The following is a 22,955-nucleotide window of genomic DNA, read 5'->3' as shown; positions in this document are numbered from 1 at the left end:
ACGTCATGTTGTCAACACTTGCCAGTTATCTATAGGAAAAAGAATGCGTCAGTACATAACAATACATACAGGTATACATTATCCTGTCACATGCCAGTTATGTGTATAATTAGCGTGCTTGCTAAGCAACACCTACTTATTTCTGCAACGTAAATTATTCTGCCCATTGTCATCTAAATCTAAGATATAAAATCCAGTCCAACTGTAAACTGTACAGATTATTTCGGATGTGTGTACTTTAACTCGTTCACTTTTATCACCAATTACTTTTGCAGTTGACTTCTGTTTTATTCTCAGACATTTCCTAAACTAGAATATTGCCAGAAGACAATCAGAGGAAAATAATTTGGATACATTTGTCGAACTGACAACTTACCTAACACTGTTTGAATTGTCCTGATGCAGTAAACAGGCCTCTTACCTAATACTGGACCGTTCTCGCAAAGCTTTTCCAACTTCTTCTGTTAGACTAGTCATGCGGCACTTAAATCCTTTTCAGTGCTACCCACTTTCACTTCTTTTCATACTCAATGTGGTGCTCTCTGATCCTCTCCATTTTCCAAAACATTCTACCTACCGACATTATATAATATGAAATCGGATCTTTCCTCAAATTATACTGAATAGTTGTATTGTATGGCAATGCTCAATGAATTTAGCAGCAGTATATTTCAACCGCTGCATGCATGCTGTGTATGTGCGGTATGCTCACACGTTTTCTTTTGGGAAATGTACACTCTCTAGCTCTCAATTATCAGTATTTTCAATTGATTGGGTTTTTAACGAATTTTATTTACACTAAATACATTTCATTCAGCAGGATGTGGTGTCACGGCTCTTTTTCAGAAAGTATTATCCTGTGAAATCCTTCCAAGCATCCAGCCTTTGCTTCTGACGTTAGAGCATCCGTCGATGAACCAGTCCGCGGAGCTTTGTGGCATAAAAGTACTGCAATTACAGTAACACTTTTCAAGCTTTTGGTTTTCTGAATGTGTCAATTCTGCCCCCGTGATTCACTGCAAGTGCAGGGAATATCTCTTTCACAGCGACGTACAAGTCTTCAAAATCCTGGTTCACTGTGATGTCCTAGAGAGAGAGAGAGAGACGGAGAAGTGGGTGAATAGCTTGCCTCCTGCAAAAGAAAAAAGATATGTGGGAATTTACACAGAGGTGAAATATGCTTGACTTACGGAAAAGTGTAATGTCTCCATGGCTGACTCTGGGTTTCCCTGTATGGACTTGAGGATCCCATAGCACCCCGCACTCTGAATGGGGTTTCGACCCATCTGGCCAAAGAGAAACACAGAATCCCCTTTAGAAATGTAGTAAAATAGTAGTAGTAAAATGTCAAAATATATAAATAATACCTCAAAAGGGAGTCCTTTACTGCAACTGTGAGCATGAAGGTGATGAAATAGGGTGTTAAGGGTGTTGTGGTTTGATACAATGATTACCAACCTGTGTCTTTGTCTCAAAAGTTTTCTCTAAATTAGTGTATAATATATACAGAAGAGAAAAAAAGAACAGGAGAAAATAAGATCCCTAAGATCCCATAAGATGGTTACTACAAGAGTTGGCATAGCAACCAATAAAGCACAGCTAGCCATGCTTCATGGAAATCCACATTGAACGTCAAAGTAACTAAGCACATTTACTCAGGTACTGTACTTAAGTAGCCTACAATTTTAGGTATTGGCACTTTACTTGAGTATTTCCGTTTTGTGAGACTTACATAGGCTACATTTACTCCACTACATTTCAGAGGGAAATATTGTACTTTTTACTCCACTACATTTATCTGACAGCTAGAGTTACTAGTTACTTTGCAGAATGCAAAACATGCAAAACATACGATAAGCTCATGAAATATGTTGCATTAGAGTTTAAACTCCCCAGCAGTATAAGAAGCAGTTAGACCTACAACATTAAAATGCTACTTACAGGTTAATGCATCAATAATTTAATACTCTGAAAGGGACCGTTCTTCAGAATGAGTACTTTTACTTTTGATACTCAACATTTTACTGCTAATACTTCTATACTTTTACTTAAGTAAACTTTTGAATGCAGAACTTTTACTTTTAATGAAGTATTTTTTCATTGTGGTACTGCTACTTATTTGAGTACTTTTTCCACCACTGTGTGAAACTACCTGTTGTTAAACTCTAAATAGACCACTGTAACTGACTGAAAATATCTTGGGACTACTTGGGCCCAAATTGACCTGCTCATGGAGCTCATGTCTCCAGACGCAATCAAACACTCAAACTCTATATTCGACTCAGGTTTGCACATCAATCAGTATGAAAATGCTCAGACTTTTTTATGTTAGAGATAATTTTTTCAGTCAGTTGAAACGAGTCCCTGAGAAGTATGCTTGGGTGTTTACATTAAAAAGAAGTACAGTGATCCATTTATTTATCTCATTTTATCCATTGATGCCCCCCATTGCTTTCGAAGCTAGAACCAATCTCTTTTCACCGGCTTACATTCAGGGATTTGATTGTCTTGTTTACTTTGAGGCCCATGGCGAAGCGGATGGCTCCTTCGGGGGGTATTCGGTTGTTACTGCGGCGAGAAACAAATACACAAAAAAAAAAAATACAGTGTGTGTCGGAGTGTGAGGCAAGCAATCAAAAAGTGTTATTTCTTTTAGAGGGTACTGTTCAAAGAGATAGCGCAAATGTCTTCCGAAGGTTTTGTGGCAAGCTTTACTTTGAATGAGAATTCAAAGAGTCAGATGAAACTGGCTTACAAGCATAGAGTTTATGACAACATAAACAACACAACACCCTACAGTCTATGATGTATAGGTTTAGCTACAAGTCCAGTACTGCTAACAACAGTGAGCAAATTGAAATCACCAGGAGTTTCATAAAAGATGTTCTGTATTACTTTTACCTCCCAGTGTGACCAACCAAGGTAAAACTCTGGGTCCTTCTCAGTTCTGCTTGATGAAAGAACAGTCTAAACTGAAGATGTAACCTTTGCCCTTTTTCAACTCGTTACTGTAAGCTGTGATCTGATACCAGATACCAACATAACAAAGGCTTGTACCTTACATCCAGCTCCTCCAGAGTGTTGTTCTCTTTTAGTGCCTCTCCTAAAGCAATGGCTCCTTCTTTCCCGAAGCCATTATACGACAGATCCAGTGTTCGGAGGAAAATGTTTGCCTGGAAAACAGAAACGAACGTGTCATTTGCAAAGTGGCATTCAGAAAACAGATGCGTGACCATCTCAAATACAGTAAACAAATAGAAGTTTAAGAAATTCTCTAACAAGATTAACTGAGGAGCAAAGAAACAGATCAAATTAGAGTGAGCCAGGAGTATAGATCCAACATTAATAAGGCTCCTGGGACCCAAATCTCTCAAGCCTGTCAGAGCAGCTTGCTGATCAAGGTCCCCTTGACCATGTTGGTCATTAACATCTGAAAGGCAAAGTGATTCGACCTCCACACTCCTGTTCTGAGATCCTTAATAAATAAATACCAGCCTCTGCAAAGTTTTCCACATTGCCAGTTCACTTTTCAATAGACCTATTAGCATACAATATATACAGTATATATCATACTGCTACAAATACTACTAATGATAATAGTATGATCTATTCATATAGCACTTTTCATACATAATACGTATGTATACATATACTATTACATATATAAAGTAGTTGAAGTACTAGTTGTGTATTAGTAATTGCCTAGCAACCACCTAGTAATCACTTAGCAACTAACTAGTAGCACCATAGCAACCACCTGGTAACACCCTAGCGACCACCAAGTAACACCTTAGCGAGTAATACTACTATTTATTAGGGATGGGATGTTGCAACACAAAAATGTGACAATACGTATCGTGGGGCAGAAAAATTAATTGCAGTATTAGCTAAATTTTATTCTGCTGTAATAATCACAAATGAGATGGCTTGACCTTCACAATTTCACAAGCTCTCCATCCAAATTATATTATTTGCATTTTGTAATGAAATTTTTAAATTGTTTACATTTTAGCAAGCCAATGCCATTGCTATAAAGATTTGTGGCTCAGTTATATCAAATCGTGAACCATATCAAGAGATAAGCATATCGTCCCATCCCTACTATTTATACTGTTAATACAACTACTACTACTGGTACTACTATTACTGCTGCTGTGTCTTATCCAGTAGCTTCCAGCTAGCCCACACATTTTCTCCAGGAAATGTAGCTTTGTAGAGTTACTACTGTCTCATATTGAGCAGAAATTCATCACTATGAAGCTTATAGCAAGCTTTTTTTTTTCAAATGTATAGTAAAAATAACTTATGTGATTGTTGTGCATTACTTGAGTTTGCATAACTACTGTCTTTAGTACTTATGAATATATAACATACTGTACAAATATACAATCTTTAAACAATCTGACAACAGCACTCCTGCGAAGACTTAAAATTGACTTGCATGATTATGTGAGTTGAAAAAAGAATCCTGGTCCAACTCTTCAGTGTATCACCTTGTTTTTTCTTGTATAACAGTAGTTCAAAACCTAATATTGTGTTCAAACACAGATTTCCATGTGTATTACCCCGAGGCCGCTGGCCAGCATCACTGCTCCTCTCCCTCGGATGCTGTTCCAGGCCAGACTCAGCGATCTTAAACCTGTGTTCTCCGACAGACAGTCCCCCAGCGTTTCCCCTGGGGATGGAGATAAAACATCATGACAGTCTATCAAAGTTAAATGTCCTGAAGTTCATTTTTCATCATTTGGTCAACCAAGGACTTCAGTTGTCTACTATAGTTAAAAAAACACTGTACATTTTTTTTAAAACTTGTGCTATCAATCATTTTGTAAGATTAGGTGTCCCTTTTCAAATGGTGGATATCTCATTTTGGAACAAACTATTGCAATTTCTTCTGAAGACCACACTACACTACCAGTGAAAAGTTTGGACCTGATTGGATGTATTTTCATTATCTTAAAGTAGAGCTGCAACGATTAATCGATTAATCGATTAGTTGTCAACTATTAAATTAATCGCCAACTATTTTGATAATCGATTAATCGGTTTGAGTAATTTTTTAAGAAAAATAAGTCAGAATTATCTGATTCCAGCTTCTTAAATATGAATATTTTCTGGTTTCTTTCCTCCTCTATGACAGTAAACTGAATATCTTTGGGTTGTGGACAAAACAAGACATTTGAGGACGTCATCTTGGGCTTTGGGAAACACTGATCCACATTTTTCACCATTTTCTGACATTTTATAGAACAAACAACTAATCGATTAATCGAGAAAATAATCGACAGATTAATCGACAATGAAAATAATCGTTAGTTGCAGCCCTATCTTAAAGCCATTTTGATCTAAAGGCTTAGGCTTAAATGCTTGAAATGTTTTTCTTAGACAAATATAAATAGTGAAGTTGATGCCTATGTATAAATTTCTTTCCAAAGCCTTTGCCTTTCCATCAAGGCAAAGGGCGATTACTTTAAAGAATCTAAAATATAAGAATGTTTTGATTTGTTTAACACTTTTTTGGTCACTGCATAATACCATCATTTGTGTTATTTCATAGGTTTGATGTCTTCACTATTTTTCTAAAATGTGGAAAATAGTAAAAATATAGAAAAATGTGGTGTGGCCAAACTTTTGACTGGTAGTGTGTATTTTTCTAAATCTGAGGTGGCATGCAGTTTCGTGTAAAGAAAGTATCATGAGCGTAACTTTTCAAGATCAATCAGATTGTTGCGCACAAACATCCGCTTCTGCCCTCTGTGTGAAAGCAGCGCATTGCCACCAAGATTCCACTGAAAGGATGTGATTGTGTGTTTCATGGCCTAAAAGCACTAGTGAATGGAGACTCTGGAGGGAGAGAGCAGAAAGAAAGAGCGAGAGAGAGATCCCCATCATCAGCTCACCCACTTTATCAAAAAGGATAAGAATTCCTTTCAGTGTGTGGCACTCACCGGTTCATCATCATAAAAACTACACTGTAGCCCGGCCTGGGGGAAAAGCAATAACACCAGAGAGGGAACCTCATAAATGGCAGTGTATTTGATTGGTATACTTACTCACAGGGCCCTGCTATATGGAAGAGTGCACTCAAAACGCATGAGGATGTCCTTTGATATTTCAGCAGTCGAGAAGACAGAATAAAGCATGTGGGGATGAATCGCAGCCGCACGCATAGAGATGAGACACGGTGGTTTCTCCCTTTCCGTAGATTTATTTTCAATCAGCCAGATCATATGCTGCCATATTGCTGCCTCCTGGCCTGCCGCTCCACCACAAGGTGCCTGTCACAACGCTCATCCACATGATAATTGACAGAGGTTTTAATGAAGGCGAATGTTCTTGACCTTTGAATGCCACAATCTGCTGCTGTAGTCCTCCGACTGCTTATAGCAAATAGACTACAACATTTCAGAGCGATAGTTTTTATGATGATGAACCGGTGAGTGCCACACACTGAAAGGAATTCTTATCCTTTTTGATAAAGTGGGTGAGCTGATGATGGGGATCTCTCTCTCGCTCTTTCTTTCTGCTCTCTCCCTCCAGAGTCTCCATTCACTAGTGCTTTTAGGCCATGAAACACACAATCACATCCTCTCAGTGGAATCTAGGTGGGAACACGCTGCTTTCACACAGAGGGCAGAAGCTGATGTTTGTACGCAACAATCTGATTGATCTTGAAAAGTATCGCTCTGAAATGTTACAGGTGGGGTTGGAGTGTGTGTGTGCGTGCTTCGAATCACTACTATTAATTTTCCAGCTATATCGTCAATAGGCTACTTCAAAGGAATAATCTGCGATACATTTCCATTTTGCTACTCTATAGCTGATTGATACAACACAATAGTGATTCAACCTATATCAGCCACCATGACTGAACAGACAAAGAGAAGAGCACCTCCTGCAGAAACTCAAACTGCATCAACAGAAAATCCAAGGAAAAAGACGTCACAGTAGCATCACACTTTGATTGACAGGTGATCTCTGGGAAGTGCAGTGCAGAAACACCACAGCAATTAACGCTTAATACCAAAGATGGAGACAAAAAAAACAACAAAAAAACAAGAATCTCGCAGATTGCCACTTTAAAGTTGTAACAGTGGATTTCTACACCTGACTGGATACCAACACAAGTATGAACTTTAAGATGGACAAGCAAATTTAGAGCTGTAACCCTTTAAGCTTTAGAGTTTTGTAGAGATTCAAACACTTACACTGGCTGTCATGGTAAATCCAAACTCACAAATCTAATAATCTAATGATCTTTGATCTATCTGCACTGTCTTAAAGGTTATTGGTTGAGTTATTATTTAATACAGCAGCCCAGTGGACTTTGGATTCACACACGGAGCTGCTTCCAACAACCGTTTTGTTTCGAGGTTAAAATGAATATTTAAAATGGTGAATTCGCACCACAAAAAAAATAAGGGAGTAAAATTCACAATATTCACAATAAGGAAAGAGTGATACAAGCCTCGGTTTGAGTAATTTGCTGTATTCTGACCCTGTTGCCATTTTTAATAGATGCCACAGAGCGGTTCGGCAGTAGTTGGTATGAAGGGAAGGAGTGTGAAGAGCAGGGAGCTCATTAACAGACACTACAGCAGGAGTAGCACATCTATGATATCAGTTTTACAGAAACTATACAATTACATCAAGCAGAGAGTGATCTGAACCAACAGAGGGTGCAAAATGCTGCAGCTTACAAGATTAGTCAGGTTTTGGAGAAGGATTATATGTGATTATAAGGATATATAATGTGTTATATGGCCAAATACTTTGGCTGGCTTTTATTAGCTTTGGCCATATACATTCATTCCTTGTGTGTTGTGCCATTGATAGTTTAAAGCTGAGAATAGAGAAAAAAATATTTTGATATATTTCAGCTTTGTTGAATACAAAGAAAGAATGCTGTACTTTAAGGGAGTTTTTTTTTAATGTAAAAATACACCTGTCTTATCAGCCTAAATCACAAAGTGGGTCTGCAATAGAGAAGATCGTCCTATCCCCACTAATTGAGACCCTGTAGATTCCTACTGTTTGCCCAAATGAAATTGTGTTGTTGGGTATGTACATTCCTCCACTCACAGTAGGTGACATATCGAAACTTAAGAACAAAATACAATCTATCTCCTAAACAGCAGTGATCTTGTGGACTCACAAGATCTTTTGCCTCGCTCATCTCAGAAAACATCACAGACCGGTCGGGTCGGTAAACTTGAGTGTGCTGTGTACAGTTTACTGACGTCACGTTACAGGATTTCTGGGTATTATAGTTCAATATTTTACAAACAATTACCTCTCGCTGCCATTTGGGGCCGCCAGCGTTTGAAGTTCCCTAGTGCAACTTTAATATTTCCAGAGAGAAAAAGCATGAGCTATGGGGTAATGTTTCATTCTGTTGGAACTTTCTTTTAAAGGGTAAGCTCTTAGTTTAAACATGCAGCCTTTAGCACGTATAGCCAACTGCGCCTCTACCTGCAGGCTCTCCCAGGGCGTTGTGGCTGAGGTCCAAGCTCTGCAGCTTGGTGTTGGTGGTGAGCGCCGGGCCGAGGTGCAGAGCCGCCCGGTCGCCCAGATGGTTCCCTGACAGGTTGAGGCTGACCAGCGTGGTGTTCTCCTGCAGCATGCTGGCGAAGGCCCTGGCCCCCTGCTCCCCAAGCCTGTTGTCTGACAGGTCGACCTCTGGGGGGATCGACACACAAACACGCTGCAGGTCAAAGGTCATGCATGGTAGAAAAGGGGCAGCCGAAGGGCGTTTTTACTTGTCAAAAGAAGAATATGTGGGGAGGAGATGTGGTGTATTGCACATCACAGAGAGAGGCCTACTGTTGGCTACTGTCTGCTGTATCAAGATGATACATATTGGCAGACTAACTCGTATATTTATACCTATGGAAGTGTTATAGTTGACAATAACATAATTACTGCATAATAAAGGCTATTAGAAATAATGTCAGCCAAAAGAGCATGACTCACTGGACTTCATTAACATATACATATGCACATATCAGGATATATCCTCCATGTTCCTTAACAGTTCATATGATTGACAGTCAATAAATGTTAAATGGCAACCTCAGATGCTAAGGCATGTACAGTGGCATATAATTGGGGTGAGAGTGGCATATGAGTGGGTGTTGGGTGGCATTCTTGAGGGAGGAGGTGAGACGGAGCCAGAGAAAGAGAGAGAAAATGTGTGCATGCTTGTGTTCCCAGTGAAATCACCTGTAATGTAACAATTTTCCTTTAACATCTCGGCCACGGCAGCTCCGCCCATTCCTTCCATCCAATTATCTTGCAGGTTCAGCCTCAGTATTGAAGTGTTGGTTACCAGGGGAACCGCCAGTGCTTTGGTGCCCTGCAGACACATTTTCCCCCCTAAAGTGAAATTCTTGTGTTTGTTCACGGCTGTGTGTTTTCTTATCTGTATTTCCCTTAAAAGAGGAGATGTGCTGAGATGCAGGTGGGCAGAGAGAGAAATATAATGTATATATATTGAACCTGTGTGAGACAAATGAAGCAGAAAGGAGCTGCGTGGAGGCGTGGGTCAGGAGTCAGGCTCAGAACATGAAAATTATAGTTTCCAGCATGGCTAATGAGAAAGTTGAGTGCATTAAGCATTATGTTCATTTGATCTTAAAAAGGTGAGAAGCAAAAGCCCTATCAGAAGATGATGTGTTTAAATGTATGCAGTCCGTCTTACTTGGATGATTTGATAAGCCTATCAGTCTGCGAGGAATTAGATAACATTTGCAACTGCACTTTCTGGCTCTGCTCCTCAGCTGTGATTGACTGGTGGAGTTTGAATCAAATTTATTCTGTCTGAATGATATCACTGAAGCTGAAACCTCCATAAAAGGCTTGTTAAGGATTGGATTTACTTGGTGAAGCGCACAACTTTCATTTACAGCGTCATGGACCAGTGGTAGTCTGTAAAAAAAAATGTCAAATTGTGTTGCTAAGACATCCAGGCTTCGCATTTTCACATTTGTACACGATGTGCTCTTCCCTCAGTCAGAGACGTACCCAGTAATTAAAGTTATAGATCACATTCACATGTATGAAGTTTTCTTGAATGCACGCCAGCTTTACCTGAGGCCCAAGACCATGGTGCATCATGGACAACTCGCTGTTTTGCATGTGCCTCAGGAAGTAAGAGGCAGGCACCACCTGTAGCATTTTACACGCCTCCATGTAGCGCGTCTGTCCCGTCGGGTCGTACGCCTCCTGCCTGTCTGCAACAGAAATGAGACACGAGCTAAGGTGACTGTCAGCACTGTTCGCTATCAATACCTCTATGGAAAAGGAGAGATTTTGCATTTTCCTCAGAGGAGGGCCCTTTTCAGTGTGATATTGAAAATTCTCTTGCGGTTGATTTCACTGCGTCTGGGGAGCTCATTCATACCAGATGGTTTTCACTTCTGCTGAAAAGGAAGCCTGATACAAAGGCTGAGATGAAATCATTAAGATGCAGAACAGGGCTCCACATGTGTGGGCGAGCGTGTGTAGGAGTTTCTGTTTTGTTTTTCTTTTCTGAAATCATTTGGTGTCTGAGAAGATGGAAGGAGGCAGAGAGGGGAAAAGGATTAAGACGTGAGTGATAGGGGGCCGCGCATTGTCACCGCATGTTCCAGCCGCGATCAAATCAAGAGTCGAGATCAAAATGTTTTGTACTATTTAAATGGGGCCTGTTACAAAAGATTTTAGAGAGAAATTGTAAAGAGCTTGGGGTTCTGCACATGACAATGCATGACTCACATCAGCGAGCCATTTCTCCACTTTTAAAAGAGAGAGAGAGAAAAGCACACACTCTGCCCCTTAGCTCCCCAACACCCTTCATCACAACGTGTAATGATTTCCCCACCATCTTTTTTCTCCCTCTCTTTTCTAATATAAACTCTCTCTCTACCTCCCAGCTCCAAGTCAGTGTCATAGTCGTCATCGGAGATCACACTCTCCCTGTCTCTCTGTTGTTCCTCTCCCTCCTCTTCCTCCTCCTCCTCCTGCTCCTCCTCCTCTTCCTCTCCGCCCCCTCTTTCAGCTCCGTCTAGCACTTCCCCTTCAGGACTTGAGCGCTGGCCCGTTGGCCCACGCAAGTCAACCTCTGTCCGGGTCGCCGTTTGCTGGAAAGAGAATGACAAAGGGAGCTTGAAGACATCCTGACCAGTCAGAGCTAGTTGTTATCGGTAATAGAGACTAGAAGTGATGCCTGTGCTTGAAGCCACTGACTCCATCCATGAGGACAGATGGGCCATTTTAACTTGTCTGCTAAAACTTCCACCCTTCCATCCTTCCTTCCATCCTTCCTTCCTTTCCTTCTCACTTCTCTTAATTGTAAAGAAAAGCATGACATGACATCAACAGTGAAATTACAATATATAGTAGGGATGGGACGAGATATCAAAATTCGTATCATGAGGCAGAAAAATGAATCTCATATTATTCTGCGGTAGTAATTAGAGTTGTTCCGATACCGATACCGGTATCGGAAATGCCTCCGATGCTGGATCGGGTATTGGCGAGTATGCAAGTCTATGCACCGATCCGATATCACGTAATTTATTAGCCCCGAAAAAATCAACTTTAAAGTAGTTTCACCCGGATAAAACGGCGGTTTTCCCGGAAATCTATACTTATATATTAAATTTATACTGTTACTGTAGTCTATTTAAAATTTTATTTTACTAAATTGTGGCTGCACTTTAACAGTTTTTTTTTTAAAGGAATTGTTATTTATTTCTAGATTTATTTATTTATGTTCTTTTTCAGTTTCAGTTCAAACTAGATAATAAAGTTCTATGGCATTCATTCTCTGTATGTATTTGTTCATGTTTTACAAAGGGTTTAACCTGAGCCAGGCCATACAATACAATGATAGCAATCATATCACATCCATACAGGGTTAGTAGTATACAGCTGTTAAAAAAAAAATATATATATATATTTTTTTTTTTAATGCACTGGTATCAGATCGGTACTCGGTATCGGCCGATACGCAAGTTCAGGTATCGGTATCGGGAAGGAAAAAATGGTACATCTCTAGTAGTAATCACAAATGAGATGGCTTGCCCATCACTATTTCACAAGCTCTCCATCCAAATTACAGTATATTATTTGCACTTTGTAATGACATTTTTAAATTGTTTACATGTTTCTAGCAAGCCAATGCCATTGCTAGAAAGATTTGTGGCTCAGAAATAAACATAATTCTGCACAATCAAACTTAGTTGTCATTGAACTTTTATTTATTACATCATGGGTGTATTGAATCATGAAGCCCATATCACGTATTGAATCGTATCGTGAGACAAACAGATCATCCCGTCTCTAGTAAATTGGATGATTATTTGGTTGTAGTTAAAGCTGCAGGGCCTTTCATGCCTTCATGTATAATACTTTTTACACTTATCATGCAGCTCTGTGAGCTGACTACAAAAGAGTGGAATTAAAACTGACTTCATGGTGGGACTCAGAGTAGCCTCTGTTTAATAAATGCATGGGAGAACAGGGGTCATAAGAGCTATCCATAAAATAGAAAATAGTCGGTCATTAGTCTGTACTTTTGGATTGCCGTGGGCAAGGAAAGTGCTCGGTTGTGCCTAGAGATGGTGTTCTGGTTAAAATCCCCATTTCTAAAACCACATAAAGCCCTGCTGGGCTACAAACGCCTTGAATTCATGCCAGAGCTCCTTCTCCTGTGTCTCACCTACTCAATCAGTCTCAATAAAGAAAAATAGATTTGTGAAAGGTCCTTCCAGTATGTCATCCCCCCCCCCCCCACCTACCTGGCTGTCCACACTTCCCCTGCTGAAGACTTTGCGGGGTCGGCCTCCTCTTCCCTCCTGCTGCTCCCTCTCACTCTCTGTCTCAGCATCATCGTCCTCCAGCACAGAAGGCAGCAGAGTCTCCTTGGCCAATTTCTTCCCATGAACCATGGCTTTGTCACTTTGGACTCAGCTCAGTAAAGTTGATATTTATCCTGAGAATGAGATATTTTACTGCTTGGATGTGATGATGATAAACCACTTGATAATTTCACCAGGTTCTTCTGTGTTTTTTTTTAGATCCAATGTGCTGGAACAATATTTGTGCTGTGGGTGAAATCACTGCACTAGATTTGACCGACGGCTATGCATTCCTGCAACCTATCTTGTTCAATGGGAGGGTCAAACTTGTAAAATGGTAATTGCCAAGCCGTTCGGCTAATTGGAGAGGCAACTGCTTCCCTTCCTGGCAGCCAGCCACCAATCCACATGAAGGGCTTGTATAATGTTTGGATGACTTGTTTTGTTGACAGGTTGCCATGACGCTGAGCAGCGTCTCAGCGTGCTGAGTGCCGGCTCTCTGAGCTGTGACGGCCAGCACTTAGAGGCAGGAAGAGCACTAGAAGCAAATAGCTTGTTTGTTGTAACTCTTGTTTTTTCACTTCATCAGCAACTGAAGCTGACCTTTAAACTAAAATGTTCTGACCTTAAACAAGTCCCAGCAGTAAACTTGTTGCTACTTTCTTGTATAAGCAAGAAAAACAACCAACCAACAGTGGCAACTTATTCTGTAAATGTTTTCTTTTTATTTGTAAGTAAATGCAAAGTCCTTGCAGTTGATGCATTAAAATGGAATATCCTCGATCAATTACACAACAAAGGTCATTATAGCAGAGGCTGTTTGGGTCAGAGTTGTTCATAGCAGCAGCGATATGCAAACACAGAAAAAGAAACCCTCAAGCATGTTTACCATCCGAAGCCCCGTGAAAGGCTGGACAACCTCACGATACAGTCTCACTGACTGACACAGTGCTGGTAAATAGACAGAGCTTTTAAATATGAAGAGGAGACAGAAGATCACCATGCATTAAGTCAATGCTGCTGTTTTATCCCCATACCTAAAGGATATGAGAGACACCATAGAATAGGCCTTTGTTTTTTTTGTTTTTTTTTAAATCAAGCAGAAAAAAAGACAAATGATAATAATAGTACTCATTTACATAATCAAAATACATTCTTAGAAAAGGTTGAAGTGGTACTCTTTTTTATATTTTATACTTTGTCTTTGAATATATATAGAAGCTATATATAGAAGCTATATCTTGTATCAGTTTTTTCCTGTTGCACATTTTACATCACAGAGTTTTTTTTTTTTTTCAACGGCTCTCATTCCAATTAAACTAAATCTGTTTAAACAAATTATACAGAGGAGACATTCATCCAGAAGGAACAACAATGGGGACAATGGGAGTCACCCATTTTCTCCCAGCAATAAAAATAGTTGACTCATAAAAAAACATATTCCCGGCAGCTGTTAGGGACGCTTGAAATCACATTGAAATCCAATACATTTTCATCATGCTGACAGCTATCTTTAATTTGAATCAAAGACAAAGAAAGGGAAGAAACAAGACTCGGAAGCCGACAAAGAAAGCCACAGGTTACTGCAGAATGGGCGATCAATAAACAATGTTGCCCCTGCACAAATATTCAAATTACAGCCCTGACTCATTGGAAAGCAGCAAATGATGACAGTGGCAGTGTGATTGCCTCTTGCCTTTGAATGATAAACTTCAGTGGAACTTTATAATGTCACAGAAACTAAAAGCAATATGTGCAATTTTAAAACACCATCTGAATGATACATTTTCAGACTGAGCGGGCCTTCTGAAGCTGTTAAGGTTTGTGTGTGTGTGTGACTCAGAGAGAAAAGACCACATGCTTATTAAAAAAAAAAAAAAATCTGACCAGTTTGAAAAGATATGCATAAGAGACAACGGGCAGAATAAGCATGTAAACATATTTAGCTATTGTGCAGAGCACACCTGAGCACATGCATGTTAACACCCACTCGTATGCACACACACACACACACACACACACACACACACACACACACGCGCGCTGATGCTACTCAACAGGTAGGTGTCGGGTCACAGTGAAAGGGTGGTGAATGAGCCACAGAGTCATGCACAGAGTCATGCAGAGAAATAAATGAGAGAATGCAATGTTAGTGAAACCACTGCTGAGAGAGAGAGACAGAGAGAGAGAGAGATAGACACAGAGAGAGAGAGAGAGAGACAGAGAGAGAGAGACAGAGAGAGAAAGAGTTAAAATGTAAGGCAAGAGGCAGAGGAGTCACAATGCTAATCAATACAAATTAATAGAGCTGAATAGGTGATAAGATGCACTTGAACAAACACAGGCGATAATATGAGTGGCTGGTTTTGCACAGGCATAAAAAAAAAAAAAGATTTTTAACTCTTTATGGCCCAGGTTGGATCTTTTCATATGGAGAACCTACATGAGATCTGATTTCTACCTGTTTAGACAGCCATGAGATTAGATTTAGTCAATGAAGAGTTGAAGAACAGATCTTTGTGCTTCTAACGATGATGTTGTGTTGAAAACATATTACCTATTCTTGCTCAACTTTTTCACTTTTTAACTACTTAGCACTGGTTTAATCATTTGATTATTGTCTAGAATAACTTTTGAAATCATGTTTCCAAACCATTTCCCTTCACCTCAATTATATTTTTCAGACATCAGACACGAATCACTTGTCATTGGTCATAGCCAAGCATTGGAAAGGCAATCAACACAAAACAACTTGGCTTATAATATCTTTTTTAACCCAAGAGATGCAGCACACAGAGCCCTGAATATGTATTTTTTTGCTCGTTGATAGTGTTTATCCTAATATCCACTGACACAGACTCAGATTTTCCGTTCAGTGGCTGCCCTCCACATTCATATGCAGCTGCCGTCGGTCGGCCGCTGCACTAGCGGGGGAACAAAACTCTGCAATAACGTTATGAGTGGATGGACGGACTACAAAAAGAGAACTGGCAGAGAAGCAGATGCATTTTGATGGGCTGCCAACGGAAGGCTAGATAATGTGTCTGCTGAGGTCGTGACAGACTCAGCTTTTTCATTATTCAGGGCGACCTGTCAGCACGCCAAAGTTGTAACAAATCTGTCTTTCTGTCTCATTTCGTTTTTTTCCATCTAGCCTGTCCATCTTTCACCTCTCGCTCTCGCTCTCTCTCTAGCTTTTTCACTTGCTCTTTATACTTTGTGTGAACTTACAGCCTTTGCAGTCCTGATTCTCTCCTGTTTGTGGGAGTTGAAAACTACAGCATATGATGTTTGTCGCTTATTTTATCTGTGAGTTTGTTACCAAGTGCCATGAATTTCATTGCAAATATAAAACTTCAATAAAAGCCTGTAACGATAAAGAACACAGAGTATATTATATTTCTTGACTATATTCTTGTCTTGCTCATGCATTCACAATGAGGCAGGTCATTACACTGGGTGCACACATTATGAATTAAAATGATCAAATTTTTGGAAGTATCATCAACAAGCAAAACAAATTCTTAGAGAACAGAACATTTCCAACTTGCTACAGACAAATCGCAGAGCCCAACGAAAACATAAAGTTGTATAAAAAGAAAGAAAACCATTTTTTACAGTAAAAAAATTGGCACAGTATTCTTGAACCAGCGGTGCTGCGTCCTCCAGATTGGTTGATGTCAGAAAGCCCCAATTCACAGACCTACGAGCAGAAAACCCTGAGAGAGAGACAGCGAGAGAGAAAGAGAGAAAAACAGAGAGACAGCAGCAGAGACATAGAAATAGAGATGTTACAGTCATTACTCATCCAACAAACAGGGGGTTTGATGGCTAAATGCAAAATTCAAGTGACAATCCACACAGGAACCATAGTCTGTGATGCATTATGTTGGTGCTTAATGAGCCATAGTGGCTACATAGGGCCCTTGTTTTGCTCTCATGGCAAGGGTGTATGAAGTGTCTAATCTGAAATACACACAAATAACAACGGAAACAAAAACAGAAATGGAGCAGAGCCACTCGCTTTCACTCTAATCCTGTTAGTATAAAGGCCCTTCTCCACGGGTTTCTATGGTTACCCACTCTGTGTTTTCGTCTGAAACCACGGGTGATGTCACATCTCTGTCTCCAACACTACAGGTCACTGATTGGAGTTTTAGTTATGCAAACATTTCCGGGAGGCTGAGCCGCTCTAAAAGTACAAATAACCTCATTGGTTAAGTTAAACCTCAATGGGCGGAGCCAAAGAACCAGCTTTCGGGACCGCTAGTTAGCTAACTGGCAAACTTCAATGGCAAAGATGGAATTGTAAAAATGGGAGCTATGAACGGGAAATATAAATGGGATTCATGAAGGCTAGCAGATTAACTTACTAGCTTACCTGCATAGCTACAGGCTGGTAGGCTAGTTTGAACATGGAAGCTGTGGAACATTGTTATATTGATAATATTGGTAGCATGTGGGCCATCACGTGTTTGGCTTGCATGTGAAATCAATAATGGGTCATCATGTGTCTTCATATGGCTTGCATATGAAATAAATTATAGGTCATCATGTGTCTTCAAATGGCTTGCATGTGAACTGAATAACAGTTAAGAGTCAGTTCTAACAAGGAATGCTAACAATAGTAACAATAAGTGCTGTACCGTTCCTGGATCAGTATGTGTAATCATAAGTCATTGCTTTGTCTAGGAAGTGTTTGTCACTGTGTACATAAGCTTTGCTAGAGCGATTCCCCTTCAGGGAACTGCATATACGCGTGTACTGCCCTTCTCTCCATGCATGAATAAACCTTTGATATACACGGAAGACTGTTGGTGTGCTTTATACAACAATTCAATGAAGAACCTAGGAAGATCATCATAGACATAAATCCTTCCACAAAGGTCAGCTAGGCTAACTTAGTATGGCTAGACTGCATTTTGTCAGAGCGATAGGCTTCTTAATATCAGCCTCCTCCTCTCTTATCTCTTGACTTTTTCACTGGGCTTCAGTCTGCCTCCAGAGCAGCTCTGCCGTGGAGAAATGCTTTTTATAAATAAAACTCCAATCTGCCTACAGGTCCCTCCTTGGAGGCATGGTGCTGTTGGAAAACTTCCCAGTGGAAAATGCTGGAAAGCAGAGACAAAAACCACTCACTCATCTGAGTCTTTTTTGCTCTCCTCGATGTAGGCGATGGACTCCGAGCGAAGCCGGTTGGTGACCTCATAGGTGCGCAGGGTGACGCCGAAGATGTCCTCATGGTAGCGGTTCTCATCCTGGTGACGGGTGAACAGTGGGGGGTAGAGAGGGAGGGAGAAAGGGGGGCGAAAGTGAGAAATAAATATCACCTTGAGCAGTGAATAACATGCCTGTTTTGAAGTGAGCAGAATGAATATGGAAATGTATGGAGAAGTCCTTCAGAAATGTAAGAGCCTTCTGTAAGAGTCTGACCTTTAAAAGAAATGCCTGACTATTTGAGTATGTTTATGAGTTCTGTTCATTGTAAATCCCGAGAAAAGCTTGAGCTGTAAACATCTATTCATACTGGACAGATTATTTTCATCTGAGTAGGGCTAGAGGTTTATATTGGCAACCTTGGCCCATTTAAACCTTTAAATGTACTTTTGTAATCTCTCTTTCTTTATGCACATTCTTCCATGAAAGCCCTATATAAGCGTCTTTTAAACCCAACTGAATATATGATGCATTCAGGGTATGGTAGTAACAGAATACATGTAAACGCATTACATAACCTAAATAAATCTTACTGTATGCCATTATGTTACCTAGAAAAATTATGTATTGTGCCAGAAACTCTGAAGGCCATTATTTAAATGACAGGTGACAGGTGTTTTACAATTTTATATATAATGTGGCACAGAAGAAATTAGTGTTTGTAAATTCCCTGAACTTAACTGTTCTAGGTACCTTTTTACCTCAAATATTCCTCTCTTGTTGTTACTATTCAGTTCACATGTATAGATGTACTGAACTGGCAAGTGTGTCGATAGTGGGCTTGGTGACGTGTGCGATTTGTTACCGTTTTTTTTAATCTTGAGTTCACTAATATAAATAAGCCAGTGGGTGGTATTTTTTGTAACCTATATTTATCTAGGAAATACTGACTCGGCACGCACGCTGTTTTTCAGCACTGCCTTGCTTCACACTCAGTTATGCACATTCACACCCGGGAGCTGCCCAGTAGAACCATGCTCTTCTACTGCTGGCCACTGATAGGCTTCACTGGTGTAACTGGGTGTTAAATGCCTTGCTCAAAGGCACTGCGGTGGTGGTAGAGAGTGTTTTTTAATTCTCTATCCCCACCCAGATTTTCACAGCTGGTCCAGGATTCAACCTTCTGGTCTCAAGCCCATTTTCTATCTCCTCTAGGCTACTGTCGCTGTTGACAGAGAGTATAGTGGCTTGACGGTGAGCATATGGTGCGCATGTTACACAGTGAAGTGCATTACTCGAAGCTTGCTGATGAAGAAGCCGGCGTCCTCCAGGCTCATGTTGCCCTGCAGCTTGATGATCTGCTGCACAGTCTTGAGAACGTCCCCGGCCATGGTCACATCCCCGCAAACGTAGATGTGTCCTCCCTCCTCCTTCAGGCACTGGTACACCGTCTCTGACAGCTGCTCGCGCAGTACATCCTGTACATATTTCTGACAGGGAGAGAGCAGAGGAGGAATGATGAGTGTGCATGAGAGAGAGAGAGAGAGAGAGAGAGAGAGAGAGCAGAAAATCAAGTGCGAGAAAAGCAGGAAAGTAAACAATGAGAGAACAAGTCAGGAGGCAGGAGAGAGAAAGAGAGGGAATAAAGTGGAGGTAGAATCTGCAAATAGCAAGTTGCAAATCTGTTATCCAGGGACTATAGATGAAGATTTACAGCCACATCTTGGGGGAGTTAATTTAATTTCACGCTGCCGTTGTTAAACAAACTAACAAATGAAGAGTAAAACAAGCGGCAACATAATAAAGGTCACAGAGAAGACTGTAAGAAACGAAATGATACATATTTTTAAGTAGAAGGCCATTGAATGGAAACAGGTGATGAAAAAAAAGTGTTGCCGATGATGAGCACTTCAGAATATAAACACAGAAGGCTTGTTGTGTACTTCAAGGCTTTTTATGCAGCGCTTTCTCCACTGTTTGATTTCATTTCAAACCCACACAGTAGTCTAAAGAGCTGAATCATCCGTAGCTATGGATAGCTTGGTGCCGGTACCTTTGGTTTGCCCGGCTCTCTGGAATAGGCCGCGTACAGCTCCTTGAACACTTCTTTGTTCTTGGCCTGGATGGTCTCCTCCTTGTAGATGTGGTCCATCTGAGACTGCCGGCAACCAAACACCAGGATCATGGGGCACGACTCGATCCCTACAGAGCACAGGTACCTTTACTTAACGATTTGTTCTGAATGGAGCTGGAAGAATAATGGGCTGCAGTGTTTTCTGTAACGATAATCAAAGCCTCTGACTGGGATTTCACCTAAATTCCATTGTTATTCAAAGCTGCATATAACAGCATTTTTTTAAATGGCAGAATAAATGTATCAGCTTGTCCTGGGTATTATTCTTACATCCTGGAGTATCAGATACCACACTGAGGATTCTCTCTATAGGTTTATGTGCAGCAGTATAAAAATCCACTACATGTTGGCAGGCAGATTTTTACTTAATCCCAGTGTAAAGCTTCTCTGTAAGGTAGTAATCAATAAATCTGTAACAAAAAAAAAAGCAGACAAACCCTTGTGTTCAAGGTCATACAGTCTCTGTTGCCAGAAGCTTCTGAATGGGGCGATACCCGTTCCTGGACCCACCAGGATACAAGGGGCTCTCTGGTCTTTGGGAAGTTGGAACGATGGTGCGCTAAAACAAGGTAATTGATTAAATTAAATTAAGAAAACAATATCCTGAAAATGATTAGAAAGCTTGTGACATTCACTCAACAAACCACAATACACATTCATCTGTCATTTTTACAAAATTTCTTGGCGAAATGTTTACCCTCGGACGAAACACGGCACCATCTCGCCCTTCTCTATTCTGTTGAGCCATGACGAACACACTCCATGGTGGATAGGGCCCTCTCCATCTGAAAGGGACAATTACCAAGCAAGCACTTTACTTTCTCCCTCCTCCTCCCACTCTCTTCAAATGCACAAACTAACACGAGTAGAGTGGCCCTAATGCAGTTTCCAAGGCTAAGGGCATTTCTCTCCGCTAAAGGGAAATTACTGTAATTGAACCGTTGCTTATGCAATCATCACAGCACACTCATGCACACACACGTACTGTATGTGCACAAGTGCATATTACATGTGAGAGAGAGAAAATGAAGAAAAACTATAGTTGTGGTGAGAAGCAGCTGTTAATGTTTGCTGACTACTTGACAGGCTGAGAGCATGGAAGCTGATTTAAGTCAAGTCAAAAGGTGTATCCTCTTAGGCATGTAGATGTAAGAGCCTCATCATACAATATGTACTAACATTAACACTGGAACTGAAGCCTGCATAATAATGTAATGCAGTTTATAGGCTCCTTCATCCATACTGATGTACCTGCAGTAATTTCTTTCTGAAATGTGTCTGAATATGTTCTGTTGAGAAACATGGCAAAAAGGAATCTTCCTGAGGTGTTTCTAAATTTACACTTCTTGTAATTACATTGGTGGCCGAGCTGCATGCCCTATGAAGCAGACTGGCTTTCCAAGATAACTTTCAACCAGGACTTACTTTGAGCCATCAGAGGGTTCTTTTGCAGAAAGGCTGACTCATTTGACTTTTCAGTTCCTAGCGGTGAGCTTTCAGCAGCAACCTTAAAAGAGCCACTACACAGTGTCCTGCCAGCTATTTATCAACAGAATGAACTGAAATGAAAAAACCCTATACCACTGGGTGTGCTTGAGTTTATTTAGCTTGCTACTGGAATGTCAAGAAAATAATAATTTGAACCCAACAGACTTGCCAGGAAAAATGGAATGAAGTGCAACTCAAAAAGACCCTCAAAAGCCCAAACTAACATTGCAGTGACAGAATTAACCTAATGGGAGCAACTAGCCTCCCCCTCACAGTCATGCAAAGAAACAGAGGCCGTGGCATTTGCAACGACACCAAACACAGGAATTTAAAGCACGGCAGGAGAGCTGGTGAGCTCGTCCTCAGCGTGGTTCTTAAACGGAGCAGAAGCCCCGGAGGGAGCAGGTCCATACCTCTGGGGCGGTAGGAGACCACAGCCACGGTGAGGTGGATCTCTCCCGGGTGAACGTCTGCGGAGGAGCTGATGGAGTAGTAGCGAGGCTGCAGCAGCGGCAGCTGGGTGAGCAGCAGAGTGGAGGGCATCTGGATGGAAGGGAACTCCTCCAGCACCTCCACCAGCGTGGGGTTGTTGTACCACTTCCACTCCTCGTACTCCTGCAAGCCCTGGGAGGTCAGGGAGGAAGGAGGGGGGAAGGGGGATAAATGCATAGCTGGATTTTAATTCTGTCTGGCTGGGTTGGAGAACTGTTGGCAAAAGGCGCCTGTCCTAATTCAGCTAATAGAAACTGGAGTAACTGCCACAGTAGCTGAGAAAAACACAATATAGAGAGAAGAAAAGATGCTTTCCTCTTTTAGCCCTACAAACATTTGAAACTGGAGAGCAGGTGGCAGCTACAAGCAGAGACATTCACCATTCACTGCCCAACTGTTTTGTGTGTCATCACTGACATTTGGATGAGATTAATTTAGAGCCCTGCCAACAGGCCAACAAAGTTTGATTTGTTCCCAACTGTTGCCTTGTTCTCAGGCTACTAATGAGCAACACAATGCCCATTAATCCATCACATTTCTGAGCCTGACACACTGGCTGAAGCACCCTAGGTAATATTAGAGCAGGAAGTGCTTTTATAATCTGCATCCTTACGGATGTATGGGTCTGTGTCTGGCCTCTGGGTTTAGTTAAGAGAAACGCAAAATCAATCGAGTAGCAATAATTCTACTGTACTGTTTCTTATGCTGAATTTCCTCCTTCCATCTTCTCCTCTCGCTTTTTGACAATGAGTCGATGCATGAGCATATGAGTCACCGCTTGGCCTCAGCCAGCCTTTTCCACACATTGACAAAAATGGAGAGTGAATTGTGGGAGGCTCTGC

The 22,955-nt window shown here is 40.9% G+C and overlaps 2 protein-coding genes across 2 annotated transcripts in view; both read right to left on the bottom strand.

Annotated features, from left to right (window-relative positions):
- Positions 1-969: 969 nt before the first annotated feature.
- Positions 970-12,932, bottom strand: lrrc74b (leucine rich repeat containing 74B). The gene is made up of 10 exons (XM_071535376.1): positions 12,783-12,932; positions 10,907-11,099; positions 10,090-10,232; positions 9,223-9,355; positions 8,473-8,679; positions 4,566-4,675; positions 3,058-3,173; positions 2,490-2,568; positions 1,191-1,286; positions 970-1,086 (listed from the first exon to the last, which is right to left on the bottom strand). Exons 1-10 carry the CDS (start codon positions 12,930-12,932, stop codon positions 970-972), a joined length of 1,344 nt encoding a protein of 447 aa, XP_071391477.1.
- A 5,045-nt stretch (positions 12,933-17,977) lies between these two features.
- nos1 (nitric oxide synthase 1 (neuronal)) overlaps positions 17,978-22,955 on the bottom strand; it is a 39,022-nt gene continuing 34,044 nt past the window's right edge. The window contains exons 22-27 of the mRNA XM_071535355.1: positions 22,035-22,245; positions 20,831-20,918; positions 20,571-20,692; positions 20,053-20,201; positions 19,295-19,489; positions 17,978-18,100 (exon numbers count right to left, since the gene is read on the bottom strand). Of these exons, the coding sequence (XP_071391456.1) occupies positions 17,978-18,100; positions 19,295-19,489; positions 20,053-20,201; positions 20,571-20,692; positions 20,831-20,918; positions 22,035-22,245 (888 nt within the window). The remainder of the gene's footprint in view (positions 18,101-19,294; positions 19,490-20,052; positions 20,202-20,570; positions 20,693-20,830; positions 20,919-22,034; positions 22,246-22,955) is intronic.

The sequence above is a fragment of the Centroberyx affinis genome, unplaced genomic scaffold (genome assembly GCF_046629955.1).
Source record: "Centroberyx affinis isolate AG114_WGS23_722 - 3 ecotype Tasmania unplaced genomic scaffold, CSIRO-AGI_Caff_v1 ptg002694l_1, whole genome shotgun sequence".
Classification (NCBI taxonomy): Eukaryota; Metazoa; Chordata; class Actinopteri; order Beryciformes; family Berycidae; genus Centroberyx; species Centroberyx affinis.
The sequence above is the reverse complement of the archived record's forward strand: the minus strand, read 5'-3'. Positions and strand labels throughout refer to the sequence as shown.

What these genes read in the sequence shown, in the direction of transcription:
- lrrc74b (XM_071535376.1), bottom strand. Translation starts at nt 12,932, where the DNA reads ATGGTTCATGGGAAGAAATTGGCCAAGGAGACTCTGCTGCCTTCTGTG. An exon ending in ACCATGGTCTTGGGCCTCAG is followed by an intron (nt 9,356 to 10,089) that starts GTAAAGCTGGCG and finishes ATGTGTCTGCAG; the next exon opens with GGCACCAAAGCACTGGCGGT. An exon ending in AGACAATCAAATCCCTGAAT is followed by an intron (nt 1,287 to 2,489) that starts GTAAGCCGGTGA and finishes CTCTTTGGCCAG; the next exon opens with ATGGGTCGAAACCCCATTCA.